The 19,133-nt window shown below is 39.7% G+C and overlaps 1 protein-coding gene across 1 annotated transcript in view; it reads right to left on the bottom strand.

Moving 5' to 3' along the window:
- Positions 1 to 818: 818 nt before the first annotated feature.
- MOV10L1 (Mov10 like RISC complex RNA helicase 1) overlaps positions 819 to 19,133 on the bottom strand; it is a 42,958-nt gene continuing 24,643 nt past the window's right edge. Inside the window, exons 17-26 of the mRNA XM_044423258.1 lie at positions 18,536 to 18,682; positions 15,008 to 15,129; positions 13,394 to 13,493; positions 11,846 to 12,010; positions 10,327 to 10,500; positions 7,535 to 7,684; positions 5,651 to 5,758; positions 4,749 to 4,886; positions 1,748 to 1,839; positions 819 to 828 (exon numbers count right to left, since the gene is read on the bottom strand). Coding sequence (XP_044279193.1) covers positions 819 to 828; positions 1,748 to 1,839; positions 4,749 to 4,886; positions 5,651 to 5,758; positions 7,535 to 7,684; positions 10,327 to 10,500; positions 11,846 to 12,010; positions 13,394 to 13,493; positions 15,008 to 15,129; positions 18,536 to 18,682 — 1,206 coding nt within the window. The remainder of the gene's footprint in view (positions 829 to 1,747; positions 1,840 to 4,748; positions 4,887 to 5,650; positions 5,759 to 7,534; positions 7,685 to 10,326; positions 10,501 to 11,845; positions 12,011 to 13,393; positions 13,494 to 15,007; positions 15,130 to 18,535; positions 18,683 to 19,133) is intronic.

Consider the following 19,133-nt stretch of genomic DNA (forward strand, 5'->3'; position numbering starts at 1 on the left):
TTTCCAGGGGCATGCTTGAGGTCCAGCATATGGAAGGAAAATTCATGGAGTTGGAATCTGTGAGGATGCTTTGACAGGAAGAGAAAGCAAGTATTAGGTATGAATTTGTGACAGGTGCAGGCAGCTTAAACCTTCTGGCACTGGTGAAATCCTGTCCCTTTGTCTATGCTTCCAGTGTATGAAGAGGCAATATGGTGAGGGAGCCAGCAAAGGTGCTTAGGGTCATTCACAAGATCTCAAAGATCTACGAGCCTCTACTTAAAAAAGGAGACACGAGACAAAAAGCAGTGAGCCCCTGCATCCTGGGGTGAAAGTAAAACACATTTTGGTGAGGAGATAGGCTTTGCTGATGTACTTTTTAAGATGGGCGGGAAAACAAATTCCACCAATGATGGTGGTGGATGGATGCTTTAATCACTGAGTTAAGAGGAAGAATCTTATGCTCATTAATGACATAACTGCTGGAGACAACTGTTTGCCATTGTGCTTCCTAGCCAAAGAAAGATACAGAAAACCTTGGAAAGGTTTTACACCAGGGAGATTATTTATTAAGTTGTGTAAATACATCTGCTACATCAGCTAAGATTGGTTCACTTTTTATACTTTTATCATCATTTTTACTATCACATATACAAGGCCACAAGACTGACCACAACATGCAGAAAACCTTAATCCTATTTGTGAGTTTTACAACATAGATATACAACAAATTAATTGTAATGCAACATACTTTTAAGTCATGCTCCTTTAAACAACTGTGAAAAAAGTTCTGAATCTGCTACTGAACAGCCCGCTATCGGGTAGCATAACCGTCCCTTTTAGGCACATCTGTTGATAAAGAAAATGAGACAAGTGATAAAGCAGCATGAATTGACATCTTGTTACTAAACACAGTGTTTTAGATAAACAAATTACATCCAGAAAGCTGAGAATAGTATCTATAACCAAAGACAACACAGAATGTGTTTCTTTAAGGTTTATATTCCTGGTTGTGAGCCACCCAGAGAGCCCTCAGGCTGTAGGGTGGCATACAAATGCAGTAAATAAATAACTTACATAGCTGAACAGCTTTAATAATAACATTCTTTTCCTAGAGAACCTAGGAACTGCAGTGCTGTGAGGGGGCAAAATTTTCAGCATGCATCATTACATCTATCACTTTGATATCTACATAATAAAAAACATACTTTTACAGATGTAGTGGATTATCATATGGCTCTAAGCTCACCTATTTTTGGTACACATTGCCACAAGGTGACTTTTGCAATCTGTCGAAGCTCTACAAAAGCTCTAAGACGGATGCTTTTTTATTGGCAGAGCAATTGGCAGAGGGTAGGGAGAAAGGAGAAGCCATGGCAGAAGATTAACCACAGCCAAAATCCTGAGTTAGCACAAGCTGGGAGGTAAACACGTCTTCCTAAGGGGACACTGGAGGGCTTGGGTTCTTTTGCCGTGATCATCTGGGCAGCAATGCAGTAAGGTTTCCATGCCCACAATAAGGTGGGCAGGGACAGGCCTCTCTTGTGGTGGGGCAGAGAGTCTCTCCATCCTGTGTCCCCTAGGATACTGACCCTGCAGAGAGCACTCCCTCATACACACACATACACACACACTTGCACAATATTTTAAAATGCAACCACGGTAAGCTTTTTCTTAAACTTTTTATACCAATTATAGACAAAATAAGTATACTGATCTATAAATATTCACTTCTTCCCCTCAACAACAGTGCTTAAAAGACACTCACACTCTTTGATTTTCTAGTTCTTCTGGTAGGTTACAGCCAATGTAAACTCCATTTGCCAAACTGTACTCCAAGAGGGCATTAAAGCAAGGATCCTGACCAAAGCAAGAAAGATGGTAAAATCCTTACTATTTATGCTTTTAAAAGAATCAAGGGATAGTGCACCATTTGATCTTCTTACAGTACTTGACAACAGTAGGCCTAAACAGAAATACACATTTAGGCCATTATGTGCAGCTAGATTTCACATAAGGATGTGTTAGGAAATTGGCATTATGAGCTGGACTGCATCAAGCATATTTTAACCTGATTTGCAATACCCAAGAAATAGCAGTCAAAGGATCTGCTCTTTAAATGAGCAAATATGCTTTTGTTCCTCAATCTTTGCTAATTTTTGGAACACTGATGCAACTTTATTAGAAAAAAGGCAAAACGGAAATCACTCAAGTTTTGCTGATCTTTGGAAATCATGATTTGGTAACCCTCTAAGACTATACAGCAGCTTTCCTAAAGGCCCTGAAAGTTTGCAATGAAGGAGTCCAAGATAAGAATACTTTTCTTAGTTCTTGTTTTTAAGAAGCATGCTTAAGCTGGTCAGATGACTGAGGACACCATCTTGTTAATTGGTGAATGGGATGGAGAAGCAAAATAATTCCCCTGCAAATCATTTTATATTTTATCTGCTTCCATATTATTCTGCATAATGATGCAATGTTACTTTCTAATATTAAGTCATGCTATGTTTTGCTATTAATTTAAATATTGTTTATTTTCCCCATTTTATACTACCAAATAGCTAAAGCATTCTGGGCATTCATAACAATTAACTATTATTATTATTATTATTATTATTATTATTATTATTATTATTACATTTCTATGCCGCCCCTTGCGGAAACCTCAGGGCGGCTTACAACATGATAAAATACATTGAAATACAATAGTACATAATAAATTACCATTAAATATAAAAATACAAAAAATACATTGATTTACAAATATAAAATTAAAATTATCAGTATAAAATAAAAATATAGGGGGAGAAAGAGAAGGAAGAAGAAGTTGCCCTGGCCAGATCATATGTTTTAACAATTGAAATGATGTTTAAATAAAAAGGTCTTTACCTGGCGCCGAAAAACCAGTAACGACGGTGCCAGGCGGACCTCTTTGGGGAGTGAATTCCATAGGTTGGGCGCCACCACAGAGAAAGCCCTCCTCCGGGTACTTACTCTCCTAATTTCTTTCATGGAGGGTTCCCGGAGAAGGGACTCTCCCGCAGATCTCAAAGGGCGGTCGGGCATATACGGACGTAAGCGCTCGTTCAGGTAGCCAGGACCCAAGCCGTTTAGGGCTTTATAGGCCATAATCAACACCTTGAATTGGGCCCGGGCTTCAGTAAATGTTAATTTAAATAAATTCAGACATGAGGTCTCTCCAAAGACTGGGTGAGAATTCTACACAGCTTGTTCCTGCAGCAACCCAAGAGGAGCTGACACAGTGAAACCAGCAATGTGTGGCTAAAGCAGCAAACCATGAATTATACAGGTTTAATGTTACACGTGAAAATGATTGGGCAGCTTCCACCTATTTTTTTGGAGACTAACTGAATTAATGGGAATACATTTTTGTGGGGAGGGGGAGAGTGCAATCCAGAATTTAATCTAGGGCTCTGTGTTTTATTATATTGTTTTCCAGTGAAGTAGTGAAGGCTAAGACTGAGGCTCATGGCCAAGTGAACTGCAGAACCTAGCTTCCCCAAGTCTCAGTCAAACAAACTACACCACACTGGTTCTCACAGGTTGCCACAGAAGTTGATATTCCTGAGGAAACGCATTACAGAATAATAGCTGTACTACTCCGTAGTAGCAAGCAAAGAATCCTGAGGATTTTATATAGTGACAATGGGTATTAGAAATCCAGGGTGCAATCCTATGCCCATTCTGACCAAAAAAGTATTTTTTCAATCCAGATAAACATATAATTGTGCCTTTATGTATTTGTATTAGTCATTCCCTCTACCAGGGAAGCCTAGCAACTCCATTTTTGTGAGAATGGCTAAAAATCTCTAACAGATGCCTCAGCACTCTGACCAAATTAGAATTCTTAACATCCATCGGGGATGCCATGACAGCTTATGTTATAAAAAGAATTTTAAGCTTGTAGTGTGAAATTGCTCTAAACAAATTTATTGCCATATAAATGTCACAGCTAAAAGTTCACTTCATATAAAAAGCACATTCATCCTCAGTTGGAGGATCATGAATGTTCTTTTCTTCTTTCTCCTCTTGAAGCTAATATCCTGTGAGAGGACCAGTATTGTAATATATCATCATCATCATACGGCTGTGTGACTGTGACTTATGAAATATGACTTCCTGTAGCTGTATATCTATTGGACAAATAGTATGTTGTTGCTTTAAAAGACACACTCCATTTTGTGGGAAAGATACAAAGCAAGTCTTTCTAGGGCTAGACGGTATGTTTGTATTACCATAGCCACACACAAACCATGATAGTTCTTAGCCACTCAGGGCCAAGCCTATCATTAAGAAGGCAATGGTACCTTAGAGGGCATTCAGAGTGTGGCAAGGTGTTTCAGAATACAGCAGAGAATACAGCGGCTAGCAACAACAACAACAACAACAACAACAGGCAAATTCAGGCAGTGCAGGGACTATTTTTGCCTCCCCCAGACTCCTGCTGGCCACAGCCTTACATGCCCCAAATAGGACAAAGAGTTTTTAAATGGCATCTGTTGCAGTTGTAGGATGCGGTGCAGATGCATTTTGGCATCCCACCAAATTTTGGGGAGTGGCATGGTCTGCACTGAGGGACTTGTGCCCAGTCCCAATGAAAAGCACCAGCATGTTAACTTTTACAGTGATATTCAAATTCGGCACAGGCAATGTGTTATCTACTTCTGTGAAATGAACCTTCTAATGTAATCAAACCAACATGAATTAGATAGTAATAATGTTATTAAGAATAATAATACAAGTCTTACCTTGACAAGCACATGAGGATTTCCTACTATAATGAGTAATGCCTTGGGTCTTGTAATAGCCACATTAAAGCGCTTCGAATTTGCAAGGAAGCCTAAAAAGTATTTTTCATCTTTGAATGAAGTTTCATTTGACCGGACCTGGAATACAAGCAGTTAAGTGCTAGGACTTTATCAATACAACTGTTGATAGTGTGGATATAGAATCCCACCCTTTTTGTACAGCCAAGAACTATTGTAGTGTCTTGTATTAGTACAGGCATCCAACCTTGTTAGAGCCCAGCTTGTGCTGCACAACTGTAACTTGGTGCCTATGTAAAACCAAAGGTTGCTGTATGTGTCTGGCTGGAGCAGTTGCAAGCACTTCTGACCAGAAGTTTCAAGTCTATAATGCCCCATTCTGTTCCACTGACTTTTCTAGAAGTACTGGAATGCAAGCATAAAACCAAGCAATTGAGGTCCAACAGCAACAGGGGTTGCAGCAAAGCAGCTTATCTAAATCTGGTGGCTCAAAAGAAATCTGACACCAGGATGTATACTTTAAAAAGAAAAATGAAAACCTCAAAGAGTGAAATCAATCTGGGTAGCACTGTAAGCCTTTCTTGAATGAAAAAGCCTTATAAATCAGCACAATAAAAGGAATGAGAGATGGCAATTTAAACAAAATAACACTCAAGCTGTACGCTTCTGTGGGAGTCAGTTTCGTTGTGTACACTGAAGCCTGCACAGGGGGAAGCAGGCAGAGGATTGTGTCGTGCGTCATATGCCTGCTTAACCTCTTCTGGCAACTACCATTTATGCCATTTTCTATGAGCATCTTCTGCTTCTTTAGCTTTTTTGCTCCTGGTCCTACTTTTTGACTGCCACTTGAGTGGTACACACAGGAACAATGCCTCAATACATACTGTTGATAGAATGATCACTAGGAATTCTTGCCCTTGAAATTCTTCCACTGAGCCAACTTTGATGTCCATTAGATTCACACTGCGCAAGAGAATTCTAATTTTTTCTACCTAAAAATAGGGATCATGTAACACAATTAGCTTCAGGCATGAGAGCATAATGGTCTAATATTTCAAAAAAAGGTACTGAAAGTGAAATATTTCATCTTGTTGAATTCTATTTTCTAAAAGTTTTGAACATGTTGCATCTACATGAGTCTACAGTCAGTTGTACATTGTTAGGCTTTTGCTAAAACAATATCGTACAGTGGTACCTCGGCTCACGAACGCCTCAGTTTATGACCAAATCGGGTCGCGAACAAAAATTTCATAAACATTTTGACTCAGATCGTGAACTCCGCATTGGGTGGCGACCGCGATCACGGCCATCTCCCCACCCCACCGAGTGGGGAGATGGCCATGATCATGCTGGGGGGCAGGAGTGGGGAGATGGCCGAGATCGCGCCCGTCTTTCCTGCATGAGCGCAACCGTGATCTCAGCCATCTCCCCACCCCCCCCCAGCACAATCGCACCCATCCCTCCCCCACCCCCAGCGCGCCAGGATAACGGGTGCGTGCAGGGATGACGGATGCGATCGCAGTCGTGCTGGGGGGCGCGGAGATGACTGCGTTCATGCTCAGGGTGGTGGTGGGGAGATGGCTGCGATCTTTGTTCTTTGTCACTTCACATTTTTCTGATTAAAAAAAATGGTTACAGAATGGATTAACCTTATGGGGAAATTTGACTTGGCTCACAACCAATTTGGCTCACAACCAGAGTCCTGAAACGGATTAAGTTCGTGAGCCAAGGACCACTGTATTCTAATTAGGAGCTGCTAGCACTCTTTGGCATTGATGGCTACAGCTGGCATTGCCAGTTACTACTAGAAGCAATAAGACTGTTGGAAAGAGATGACTTTAGAAGCACACTTAGAGAACCTAAACATACACTGAATGCATTCCTTTGCTTTTCCATGTGTAAGCATGTCCATGTGATGTATCTTGTAAGTAGGCATTAAGTGCTGCAAATTATTCAGGAAGGCGATGTTGGACACATATTTCCATGAAAGGCATTGGCCAGAGCCTACTTGACCCAGCTATTTACATGAAGTAAGATTGCACCTTAAGCACCCCAAAAAGAAAGAGAGATCAAGTCCCCCACCCCAGGCTGTTTTCTGCCATCACTGATCTTCTAAATGGGGAACTACAGGTACTCCTACTAGAGCAGTTTGAAACTTGATTCTTGAAAAAAATACATTTCTTCTATAAAATATAATACTCAACTTTGAAAAAATAGCCAAATTTGATTTCTTTAGAACATGAGGCAAAGGAAGAATGCATACTGCTTGCTCTTCAGCTGGCAGTGTAGCATCTTTGGAAAATTTTAGGTGGCTTGTGTGAAAGTACCCTGTTGCCAGTAAGAATGGTACTAAACTTTAAAATCAGACCCATATTTGATTTAATGCATTTTCTTTTATCTTTTTAAAAAGTAACTTCATATTGAAACTTTTTTATATACACACACACACACACACACACACACACAACCAACTGGATTAGGAACTGTTAATTCTTTATTGAAAAGTCCAAAGTGTACTCTTACTGTTCAAAAAGTTGTGATCGGAAGCAAACTGGCAAAACGGTGGGAGCCCGCCTATGTATACTATGGGGAGGTTGGACTCCCGCCAAAAACTGTTAAGCTAGGGCATGGACTAGGGCACTGTGCAGGTGCAGCACCCATATGCATGATGCACAGAGCCCACAAAGAACAATAAAAGCATCAATCAAATCAGTCCAAACACAAAAAGGAAACCAACAGTATAACCATAATACAGAATGGAGCCCTACCTGCTTATGGTAAGGTGTAATCACCCCAATGTCAGTCTCAGACACTGCATAACTGATGCTCTTAGCAAGGAGGCAACAGTAACGCACTACTTGAACTGCTTCTGTGGGATTGAACCAAGAAGGACTGTAGCCTTCACGCATTTCATTGCCCTGCATTAAGGCAAGAAACAAAAACATGGAGAGCAGTATATTTTTATTTAATAATGTATATCCTGCCTTATTCTCATGAGATCAGTTACATAGAAGTCAGCAAAATCCCTCACACTGGCTCTGTTGTAGCTCCAAGCACCAACTTTCTTCTCATCACTTTGCTTGGAAAGTAACTGTCAGCTGTTGGAACAAAACTAATGATGGTTTGGACCCTAGAAAACTGATACCAGTGTGAATCTACAGAATCATTCCAAGGGTGCAACCTTTTTGTCAGAGTTACTGAATATCAGAACATTTTGGCACTCTACAGGAGTCATCTGTGTAAAAGAGCACTCTTGGGCTCCTCTTTGATGTGATCCTTTACTACTATCTACACACAAGCAGTTTATTCTGGACTGTCTATAAGAGATCTCTGACCAACCAGGCACTGCAAGACTGAGTACTCATTGGAAAATTCCTGAATGGTCTGAGTGCTTTCTTTTCATGTCTGCCAAGTAAAAAAACTAAAGCACCACAGTAGCATATGCAGACAATGATTTTGGACAGAATATATCTGTTGTGCTTGAATTTTTGCTTGTGCTTCATTACAGATTTACAGTGGACTTCATCAAGTTGCTGCTTTGTTTAATACTGCCAGCTGCATCCAGCCATCACTGTGGTCTGCTGGTCTTCTCAGTCAAATGCTTCAAGCCTCTGGCACTTCTCTGTGATTATGCCCTGGCATCCCCCAAATAGCAAGCGTGGCAAGCAGAAAAAAATCAGCCCTGGACTGACATTCCATTAATCAGTCCAATCTTGGGCACCATGACAGGTTGAACCTGCAAATAAACGAGTTTCCTCTGTTGCTCATAGATTCCTGGAGTGTCAAGAAAGGGAATGCCTGGTCCCATCCTTTTAATGCAGAGGCTTTTGACTACAGTCAGCCTGGAGAATGGAATCTGCATCAGGGCTTCAATGGTGTTCATTACAAATGTGATGGGGTATATATCACCTTGGAAAATGTGGAAAGAACTCTGCAGTAATGCTAAAATTCTATACACAGTTACTTAGTCCCACTTGATTTGGACTTTCTGGCTGCAATAATTAATGCATTTTAACTGACCATCCATTATAGCAAGCCATGCACTCCAGCATTAAAAAATAAAAAAGTGTGACAGGCTAAAAGGCTTGGAAAATGGCAATTGCAGTATTGGAGCTTTCAAAATGTTACATGGTCAAGCAGGCAGAGCAGCATTCAAAAACATGCATTGGTAAAACACAGAGTAAGGTATTCTAGCACTCAGCATAGCCAAGTAACCATTTAATTTCCTATGCAATCATGCAGTCCTCTTGGAAGTATTAGATCCAGATGGTCACAAAGACCCTGGCTTACACTCCCCCAGAGCCCTGAGAGATAAGATCCCTTTTTAAAACATGTAACACGGGGAAAAAAGGCCTCCTGTCACCAACTTCCCTCTTTTATATAATTGTTTTTCCCTCCTAAATTTTTTCAAGTAAATAGTTTCTAAAGTAATGATTAGCTCACTTGGAAGCATTTTAGCAAGATGATTAACCCATGATTTAGACATAGAACCCTCCTTCCCCAGCCAATTTTCCCTTTCTTCCCCTCTTCACTTCTTCAAAACATTCTAAAGAAAAATTGCTGTGTTCCCATTCCCCACCTTCTTGCTGGTAACTGGAAAAAAAATGCTATCCTCGATGCCACTGTTTAGTCTGAGTTGCAACTCAGGCAGCAACTGAGATACGCTCCTGCCTAAAATGATCTGGGCCAGTTCCCATGAAGCATCTTTTTTTAAAACCTTCCTCCTCCTTTTCCTCTGACCCATTCACAAGTGGCAAAATTGATTTCTTGAAGAGGGAAGAGAGCGCCCTGGATATCCTTCAGTGATGACTGGTGGAGGCAAGCCTGTTTTGGGTTTTGCTGGGGTAGGTGCAGGTTGGGTGCTACAGAGATGCTATACAGATTCATTTCCCTGGTGGCTCTTCAGCAAATCAGTCATCTTGGCTGACCTCATATTGCTATCAGTTCACAAAATAAAGCCAGACTCACACCAGCAGCTCAGAAGTGACACAGATGAAGCAGATGCTATAAAAATACTAAATAGTATACTAAAAGAGGGATTATTTGCTAAGCATGATTGTGAACAGTACTGGGAGAGCCATGAGGATCTGTGGGGGGAAGGGTGCTAAGGGGTCACAGGATGCCTCTTGGAACTCTGTTACCAGCACTGCAACTGGCCAGTGAGATCGGTTACACTCTTCTTGAAAGGAGGCAGGGAGTCACAAACAATTCATGGGACCATTTCCACATCCAGTTTAAATAATGCTTTAAGACAGCATGAACCAAAAGGAAAATACACTTTATTTCCAGATTAATGTTCTGAATGGTCAATGGCTCACCTAAAATTTCTGAAGCAGGTCAAGCAGATTCCAAAACTGCTTTTGCAATGGCAACCTCATGAAACACTCACTTTTTAATTTGTTCAAACTACACCATATCAAACATCCCTAGATATCAATGCTGCCCATCCATGCACAGGTAAATACCCATCCAGATAAATACACAGATAAATATCCATCCATGCACAGGTAAATGACATCCATTTATCAAGGATTATTTGAATATAAAAATGTTGACATACCCTGATGCCATGAAAAATCATTGGAAAACCTTTCCTTGGCAGCTTCTCCCATCCCAACAAAGAGTTGACCACAGAAGAGTCAGCACAGACCTCTAGCTCCTTATGGTAAAAGAGCCTAGATGGCAATGTGAGCAGTGAAGCATGTGCTCTATAATTCTTCACAAGCTTTGTAATCTGCAAACAAAGAACAGCAAAGTACATAATACAGAAGTTATGCACTGAAATACAGCCATACTGATTGGTGTATTCAAGTTTGAAAGAATGCTGCTGTTGATGGACTCCAAGGGGCTTCATTTAGGGCACGAGTGGGCAAATGGTTTCGGCATGAGGGCCCAATTGCCTGTGACTAACTTTCTGGGGGCTTTATGCCAGCACTAAATAAATACTGTTGTCCCATAAGACACTCTCACACACAGTATCCCCCTCCTCCATTCAAACACATTTACACATAATGTGCACATCCCATTTCATATACTACACACAAACATGTTTCCCCCTGTGGTCTCAATAAAGCCCTCCTTGTTCACTGTGGCAATTAGGCTTGGAAAAGGATGATGTTTCCACAGGCTCCAATGGAACATTTTTTTTTAAATGTGTAAGCCCGAGTTGGTGGAAGAGGATAGGGCCAAAGAGGAGAAGTGCTGTGATAACTGAAAACTGGTGGCCACCAACTGCCCAACCATTAGGGTACAAGTGGCTCCTGGAGTTCTCCAGAACCATGATTCTGCTTTCAAAGAAGATGGGTTTTCTCCAAGTACCCACATTTTTAACCATCACACTTGCAAATTCAGTGACAGCAGTCCTTGGGCAACTCCTTAGCCACTACAAGATGTCTACCCAGATTTAAGTTATCTCTGTAGGCTAGATATGCAGGTTGCTTTAACTGATGGTAACCTTGCCAGCCCATGTGTTGAGGAGAAAGGAACAGTCCAGGCACACTGTCCCTGAGAGAAACTTAGGTTCCTCTCATGTCCTCAGTTGTAGGACGGAATCTACTGTACTGATTCAGTAGAAAGGCTAGCCAAATGTGGTAGGTTGAAGGCTGTGGCACTAAACTGTGATTTCATTCACTTGAAAAGCCTACTAAAGCCAAGTGAAGCAAATACTTAGAGAATATCTGTAACCTTATATTTCATCAAGACTCATATCATAAGAGTATTCAGAATTAGCAAAGATGTGTAGCATCTGGACCAGAAGTAGCTAACAAGAGCTGTATAAAAGAAGAGCCTTAAATTAAGCTCCTCTGTGTATTTGGTTTTTTCCCCCAGTTTTAATTATTAATTCAGTAACAGTAAACAATTATTCTTTCAATCATATTTTTGAACTTGGTTAAAATTAACTGAACATTCTTCTAAATTGCAATTCTTCAACTCATTCTCTATTCACCTTGACTCAGCTTTCTAAAACTATGAAGCCTTGGTGTTCCTCTGTATAACTGAAAAAGCAAAACCACTGATTATCTGTTATATTAAGTAACTTCACATATTTAATTATTAATACAATTCTGAAATTAACTTACCAGCAGAGGATTGTATGATCCACAAGCACCAAAAGCATGTTCATCTCTCTGATACAGAGATCGGCACATCAGTCTCTCTAGCAGGGAAACACTTAATCCATAAACTGTAGCAAGCCTGGATTTTATTACTGGGCCTAGTTGCATTGGATCACCAGAAAGAACAATCTACAGATACAGAATATTATGAAATGTAAAATTAAGTTTTAATATATATTCGATTTTTTCATGTATTGCATTTTAGCATCTTTTTACAAACCGTGTCATAGAGATTTGCAAAATATACAATTGTCTTGTTGGAATCAAAGGATCTGGAGTTGAGCCTCATCAAAATGCAATATGATATCCAGTGCGCTCTGTCTCTGTTTTACATCTGACCAAGGAAAAGCTGCAGGTACTCCAAAAACTCACTTGCTCTTGCCTGTATAAACCCTAACAAACTAAAGCTAAGGGGTGCTGGTGGCATTAATTTATGTAAACTGAGCAGAGTTATGGATATTGGATATCCAGAGAATACTATTCAGCCTATTCTGGATGGAGTAGTACTCTTTTTTAATAAACAGGCTCACAATGGGGAGAATACTGCTTAATGCCGCAGTGCTGATGCTCAGGAGGCATCAGAAGGTAGCAGTAGTTTCCGTCATTTTCAGCTGGTTAGTCAGCTGTGCCTTCCTTCTTAAAGAAAGATGATCTGAACAGTTATCCATGCTTCATTAGCATGCACTGGAATAGTACATATGTTAATATGTATTGCACTGCATGGGTGGCTAGCTACTCAAAAACTATTTGGAAAGTTTTGCTGGTGCTTAAACATGATCATCAGAGAAAGAATCAGAATCGAGTGCTATGAGCACACATCATGCTGATACAGACAATACTTCACTGGCTTCCAGTTTGTTTTCAGGCCTTCAAAGGCAGAAATGGTCCTGAATCTGAATACTGTATCTGAAGAACCACTTTCTTCAAGTGAACCTTCTAAGTTCCCACTGATGTCTATAATTCACCTTCATCCTTGGCTATTAAGTATGGTTTCTTTATGAACCGGGAAATGACCCACCCAGACGAGATGTTTAATCCCCATTCTCCTTTTTCTCAACAGGATTTCTTTTTATACATACTTTTGTCCTCCCCATTTTTCAGCTTTACAGTCTCTGAGGGGAAAGAGCTATAGCTGTATTCCTGTCTCAGCAGAAGCTGTATGTTCATACACGCAGGTTATCTTAGCCATCCGCATGCCTTTGCTGTCTCCCAGCCTTTTGTTTTGCCAACAACCAAGCACGCTGTGTTCACAAGTCATGGAAAACAAGCCAGGGATGGTGCCCCGGAAGCACGTGAGCAGTCAAGAGTTAGTGCGCTCACTTGTTTCTACTCCTAAAGAACCCACGGTAAACAAACCATTGCTGTTGCGTCATACAAACTAGGTCAGTATCTTCTTTAATGAGATTTTCTCCTTGCAGGAAATAATGACAAATCATGAAATAATCTCAACAAATAATTTCAGAAAACGTTAGAAAGTCTTTATCAGTTGAATGTAACAGAAACTTAACGCACCTGCCCAGTATTTTCTGAGATCAGTCCCAGTGGGATTAGGCATTCTGGTTCAGTTGCCTGTCCTGCTTCATCCACAAACACGTGTGTGAAGTGTCCCTGCCTAGAGTTAGAGAATGAAAATGGAAAGTGTCAGCTTTCAGTAGATTGTGCTACCCTGGGGCAGTGCCTAATCAAATATCTCCTGAAAAATAAAAATTATGCCTAAATCATATTTGTGTACCAGTTATTTCAGTTCAGTTGAAGTCTATTTTTAATAGGCTAAGAACAAGCTATTTTAGAGCTGCTGTGCATGTACATTTTGGTGCAGGAACATCACAATGTATACTTTTGGAGTATATAACTGCTTAACATACACAAAAGCCTGGTTCAGATGCAACCCATTCTCATCTGCACAACATGAATGAGCTGTAGCAGGCTTCAACCTTGTGCAATCTCTTTCCGTATTTTGTTCCATGTGCCAGAAAATGACCAGAAACTCCCATTTCTAATTGAAATTCTATTTCTCCATGGTGTCTTAACTCAGGGTTTGTATACTCTTAGTCCTGGTTTGGGTATTAATACTAAATTGTACTTTAGTGTGCAATTCTGCTCTATGAACCCCAGCATATCTAGAGTTGCTAGTACCTTCTATATTTATTTTGATATACTGCCCTGTTCCCATAGGCACTGGGCAATTTATAAGAAAGCCAACAACAATTAGAATTGAGAATAAAAATAATCATATTAAATAAAACTAATCTGGGACTAGGAACGATGCCTACTTATGACTATTTTTGATGCCTTTCCCATGGGATTCCCCAAATCATGGAATGTTTTCTCTGGAGATATTCACCTTATGCCATCTTTATTCATATTCTGGCATCAGGCAAACTCGCTTTTATTCCATCAGAATTTTGAATTATTTTTGGCTTGTTACTTTTTTATTTGTAGTGTACAGTTGTCCTTTAAAATTGTCTTTCTTCATATTGCCTTGAAATTTATCTTGTACCGTTAAAGAATCATTCCAGTCATACTCACAGGTTGTTTTAGGATGCTATTGGTTTTATTATATTTGCTTTCATTATGTATCTCACTCTGAAAAACTTGGATAGAGGGAGATTCCTACACTAAATATAAGAATAAAGGCACATTTCATGGAAATTAAGGTATTCTTAATTCCTTATATACCTTTTGTACAATACTCATTGGGTATACAAAATCACCCAGTAAACGTCCTGAGTAGGAGAAAAATAGCAAGGTGACAGAATATTCCTTGTCATACTGTACTGCAAAATACAGGTACAATACAGACCCTGCATTTTATTAATTATTTTTAATGTTTTGCTGATTATATACATTGTGTTTTGTTTTGTCTATTTATTGTAATATTTTAATTGTAGTATTTTATTCAGGTTGTTATTCATTTTTTATTGTGATGATCACCCAGAAAGCATTATGCTAATGAGCAGCTGTTATACAAATTTAATCAATAAATATTTTTTCTATGCAGTGAGCTTTTTTTGGCCATTTCCAGTTGTTCATTTTTCCTGGGACTATCCTGTCACAAGACCCTCCCCCTTTTGTAACTCCTCAAACTTGACACAAATGTTTCATTAAAACATGCGTCGGTATTACCTTATTCCTATTTGGTAGAACATCGCTGCACTGCTACAGGTCACAATGATTATCCTGAACCGAGATGCTTGCCAAATGTCTTCTCCATCTTTGCAATAAAGCTTTATTACTTCACTAAGACTCTGTCAATACAAACAATTAATTGTGTATTAAGTACTTATATCACAGCCAGATCTTCAGGATTGGATTTGCCTCTGAGAAAGGGAAGATTCTGTTCATGGAAAGTGCTGCATTTCATTCCATTTTGGGGGATTCTTGCCACCCAAACTTGCACTGCCATCCACTCCATTTAGCAGGGTTCCCCAACACTGGCAGCAGTTTTGATGGCTGGAGCAGGGAAATACCCATCTTCCAGGCCACTGCATGTTTCTAAAGCTGGATTCTAACCTTTTGTAGATCATGCATGTAGGAGAAAGAATACTGTGCTCCAAACTATAATCTTTACAGATTGGAAGAAAAGATGCTGGGAGCAAGGTCTTTTAAAATTTGATTTCTATCCTGCCTTTCATTGCAGAGGCAAACTATTTTTTAAAAAAGCACACTGGAGCTGCTTCAAGGATGCATAAGAACACGGCAAAGGGTTTGAGAGTGTCAGAGAAGCCAAAAGCAATGCCATAAAGAGGCCAGACCTTCTCACTAGGCTGGTCTCCTAGCAGGGTCACCCAAGGCAGAATGGCCAAAAAGCAGAGGCATTCACCCTCTTTGGGAATACACTCACATCAGCAGAAGAGAATGGATATTTCTAATGGTGAAGGGGGCAGAGAAAATTCTGGACAGCAGCTACTCGGCAACTGTGGTAGCTGAAGTTGAGGATCTTCCGCAGACAATGGCAGTGAAGCTCAAACTAATATTGGTTAGTACTGTGTAGAAGGCAGTAATAAACCACTTTTAAGTTTGCTTACCTTGAAAACCTTATGACAATCCAAAATCAAACAAGAGGTAGTGCCAGAAGATGAGACCCTCAGGGTCAGATGGTACTCAACTAACTACAGGGAAGAGCAAAAGACAAGTACAAATGGTGCTGTCACTAATGACACTAGTGGATCAAAGCTGAAAGGAAGTCTAGTGGCTGACATGCACTGGTGTGAAAGGACAGTTTGATGCTGAACAGCACATACAGCTAGGCTATAGGATGTGAGAAGTATGAAGGCCAACTGGAAAACAAGAAATGAATGGCTGAACATTGCAGCGCTTGGTCTGAGTGAACAGAACTGGACTAGAACGGGCTATTTTCAGGCAAGTAGACACAAAGTGTTTTACTCCGGAAATGACAAACTGAGTAGAAACAGTGGCTCTAATTCAGAGGTAGCAAGAGATAGCACAGGCAATAATGGGTTAACATTCAAAATCTGTTTGAATAGTAATTAGAATTTGTGAAAAGCCTGCCACTATAACCATCATTCAAGTCTACACTCCAATAATTGATGCTGAAGAAGAAGAAACTGATAACATAGCAAAACAAGAAATGCTGATCATTATAGGTGCCTGGAATGCAAAAATAGGAAATAAAATCGACGTCAATATTGTGGAAGGATTTGGTCTGAGGTAAGAAGCAAAGCAGGTGAACAACTCATATAATTCTGTGAAGCCAGTCATCTGTTTATTGGAAAGACATACTTCAAGCAATGGACCAGATGACTGCATACAGGGATATCACCTAATAGTCTATTTGATTTCTTATTGGCCATGTAATTGGAAGCAGAAGATGGAAAATCTGCATTCTTGTTGCCAAAATAAGACCAGGAGCACACTGTGGTAGTGACCATGAACTCTTAATACCAAAAATCAGAGTCAAGGTAAAAAAGATCGCTAACAGAAACAGTGACAAAATAAAACTTAAATAACATCCCTGAGGAATGTAAAGTCCACATGAAGAACAGGCTCTTGCATTACTCAACTCATTTGACTGAACCAGACTGCAACTGGAGACATTATAAGAGAACACTGCAAAAAAGAATATGTCTCGATGGTTAACAGAAGATATATGATTCAGGTGAGCAGATTAAAGATGATACAAATAGGGTCAGAATCTTGAATGCAACTTTCAATGACTATCATGTAAGAGACAGAAGGATCTATTTCAAAAACAATTTCTGAAGAGCTGGAAAACAGCTACAAAACAGGAAAAATAAGACAAGTCTTCCAGAAGATCCAAGAAACCAAACCTACATTGGAAATGCTGAAATTCTAACAGGGGAACATACACTTATCTGACCAAGAGAAAATTGAAAGCGTATATGGAAGAATGATGCAGAAGTGATACAAAAGATGGCTGACTCTATCAAAAAGGAATTCTATGAGGAAGAATTTGCAATATTAAAAAATGAAAGTTGCTCTGAAAGCACTTTGAAGGACTCAAGCACCATAGTAGATAGGGTACCAACAGAATTATCCTGAGCTACTAAGACTGAATCTGTTCAAATCCTAACATGAATACACCAATGAATAAGTGAAAACTGGCAAAAGTTACAGTCAATTTAAGACATGCAGCTAATATCATATTACCAGCAGAAAGAAGCAATGAGTTGACATTATTCTTTCACTTCCATCAGGAATCAAGTGCAAAAACAGAGCTGCAGCTAAATATTAAGAGAACCAAAATCATGACTGAAGAAGAATCAAAATTACAAGGTCAACAATCAAGAAGTTGAAATTGTAAAAGGTTGTATGTACCTTACCTCAGTCATCATTTCAAATGGACAGTGTAGCAGACTTAGAAGAACAGTAATGAAGGAATAAGATAATAAAATGTCTTATTTTACTGGAGGCCAAGAGACATTTCACTGCATGTATCAAGATCATGCATCATCATGTATAGGTGAGAAAGCTGGACAGTGAAGAAACCCGACAGGAAGAAAATGGATGTGTTTGAAACATGGTCTTTGCGAATACCCTGGACCAATAGAAAGACAAAAAATGGGTCTTAGATCAAATCAAACCAGGGGTTTTCCTGGAAGCAAATGTAACAAAACAAGCTCTCTTACTTCAGGTACATCATGAGAAGGCAAGACTTGCTGGAGAAGACAAAAATGCTAGGGAAAGTTGAAGGCAGAAGTAGAAGAGGAAGGCCAAGTATGAGATGGATCAATTCCACAAAGGAAGGCACAGCCGTGAGTCTACAAGCATTGTGCCAGGCTGTGAAGGAATGGCATTTTGGAGAGCATTCATTCAGAGGGTTGTCATTGAGTTGGAGACTGCTTGCCTACAGAAAATAAGGGGACAGGCTGAAATAAGTGTGGTGTTTGTTCCATGTATTCAGAGAGTTCTCCACACCTCTTCTACATGTTTTTTAAACTCTTTTTTGAGGTGAATGGTGTTTATTCATTTTGCTCTTGCCCAGAATATTGCAATTAGTTAGCAGTGCCAATTTGATTTGTCTCCTCTTCATGGGAGCAGTACTACATGGGGATAACACATACAATGATACTTTTTGGATGCAATAGCCCATGATGAGCTGGGGTCATGTGCTACCATTAATTAAGATAAAATGAAGTCATGTGGCACAAGACAGTCCTTGAAACAAATTACCTCTTCGTTTCTACTGGATGCATTAACTCTGACCATAACTCCTGGCTTTAACATATTGCTGTCATGAAGTCGTTGACAAACTAGATCTGTTGCACTGTTTGATGGAGCACAAACTAGTATTCGGCTGTCTGGTAACGAGTAATGTATCTAAAAATGTTATAAAAATGCAACAATCATTCACATTCTGTTTGGGTGGATTTTCTTAATATATTGAGCAGCAAAAGTCTTCTTTAAAGTAATATACTACAGATATTATTTTCTGCTATTTTTATTTCTTCACATAAAGAGAAACAGTGACTGGTTCCTATTCAAAGTTCCCAAATGCATTACATTAGCACACTTTCTGAAAGACAAGCAGCAGCCCTTCAAGCCAATGCAGTGCTCAAAGCAACGCTTCTGCAATTACTAATTCCAAGTCAATTTTACTGTAGACCAATAAGTCATGTTATCCTCAGATGAGCCCTGACCTCTGTTAAGAGCCCTACTGTAGACAAGGACACGGCTGCTTCTTCAAATCAACAATTTTCACAAGCAATGGGAATTCATGCATGATTAAGTAAAAGACTTAATGAAAATTCATGAAATATTAAAAGCAGCA

The sequence above is a fragment of the Varanus komodoensis genome, unplaced genomic scaffold, assembly GCF_004798865.1.
Source record: "Varanus komodoensis strain SLA01 unplaced genomic scaffold, ASM479886v1 scaffold13_3, whole genome shotgun sequence".
Lineage (NCBI taxonomy): Eukaryota > Metazoa > Chordata > Lepidosauria > Squamata > Varanidae > Varanus > Varanus komodoensis.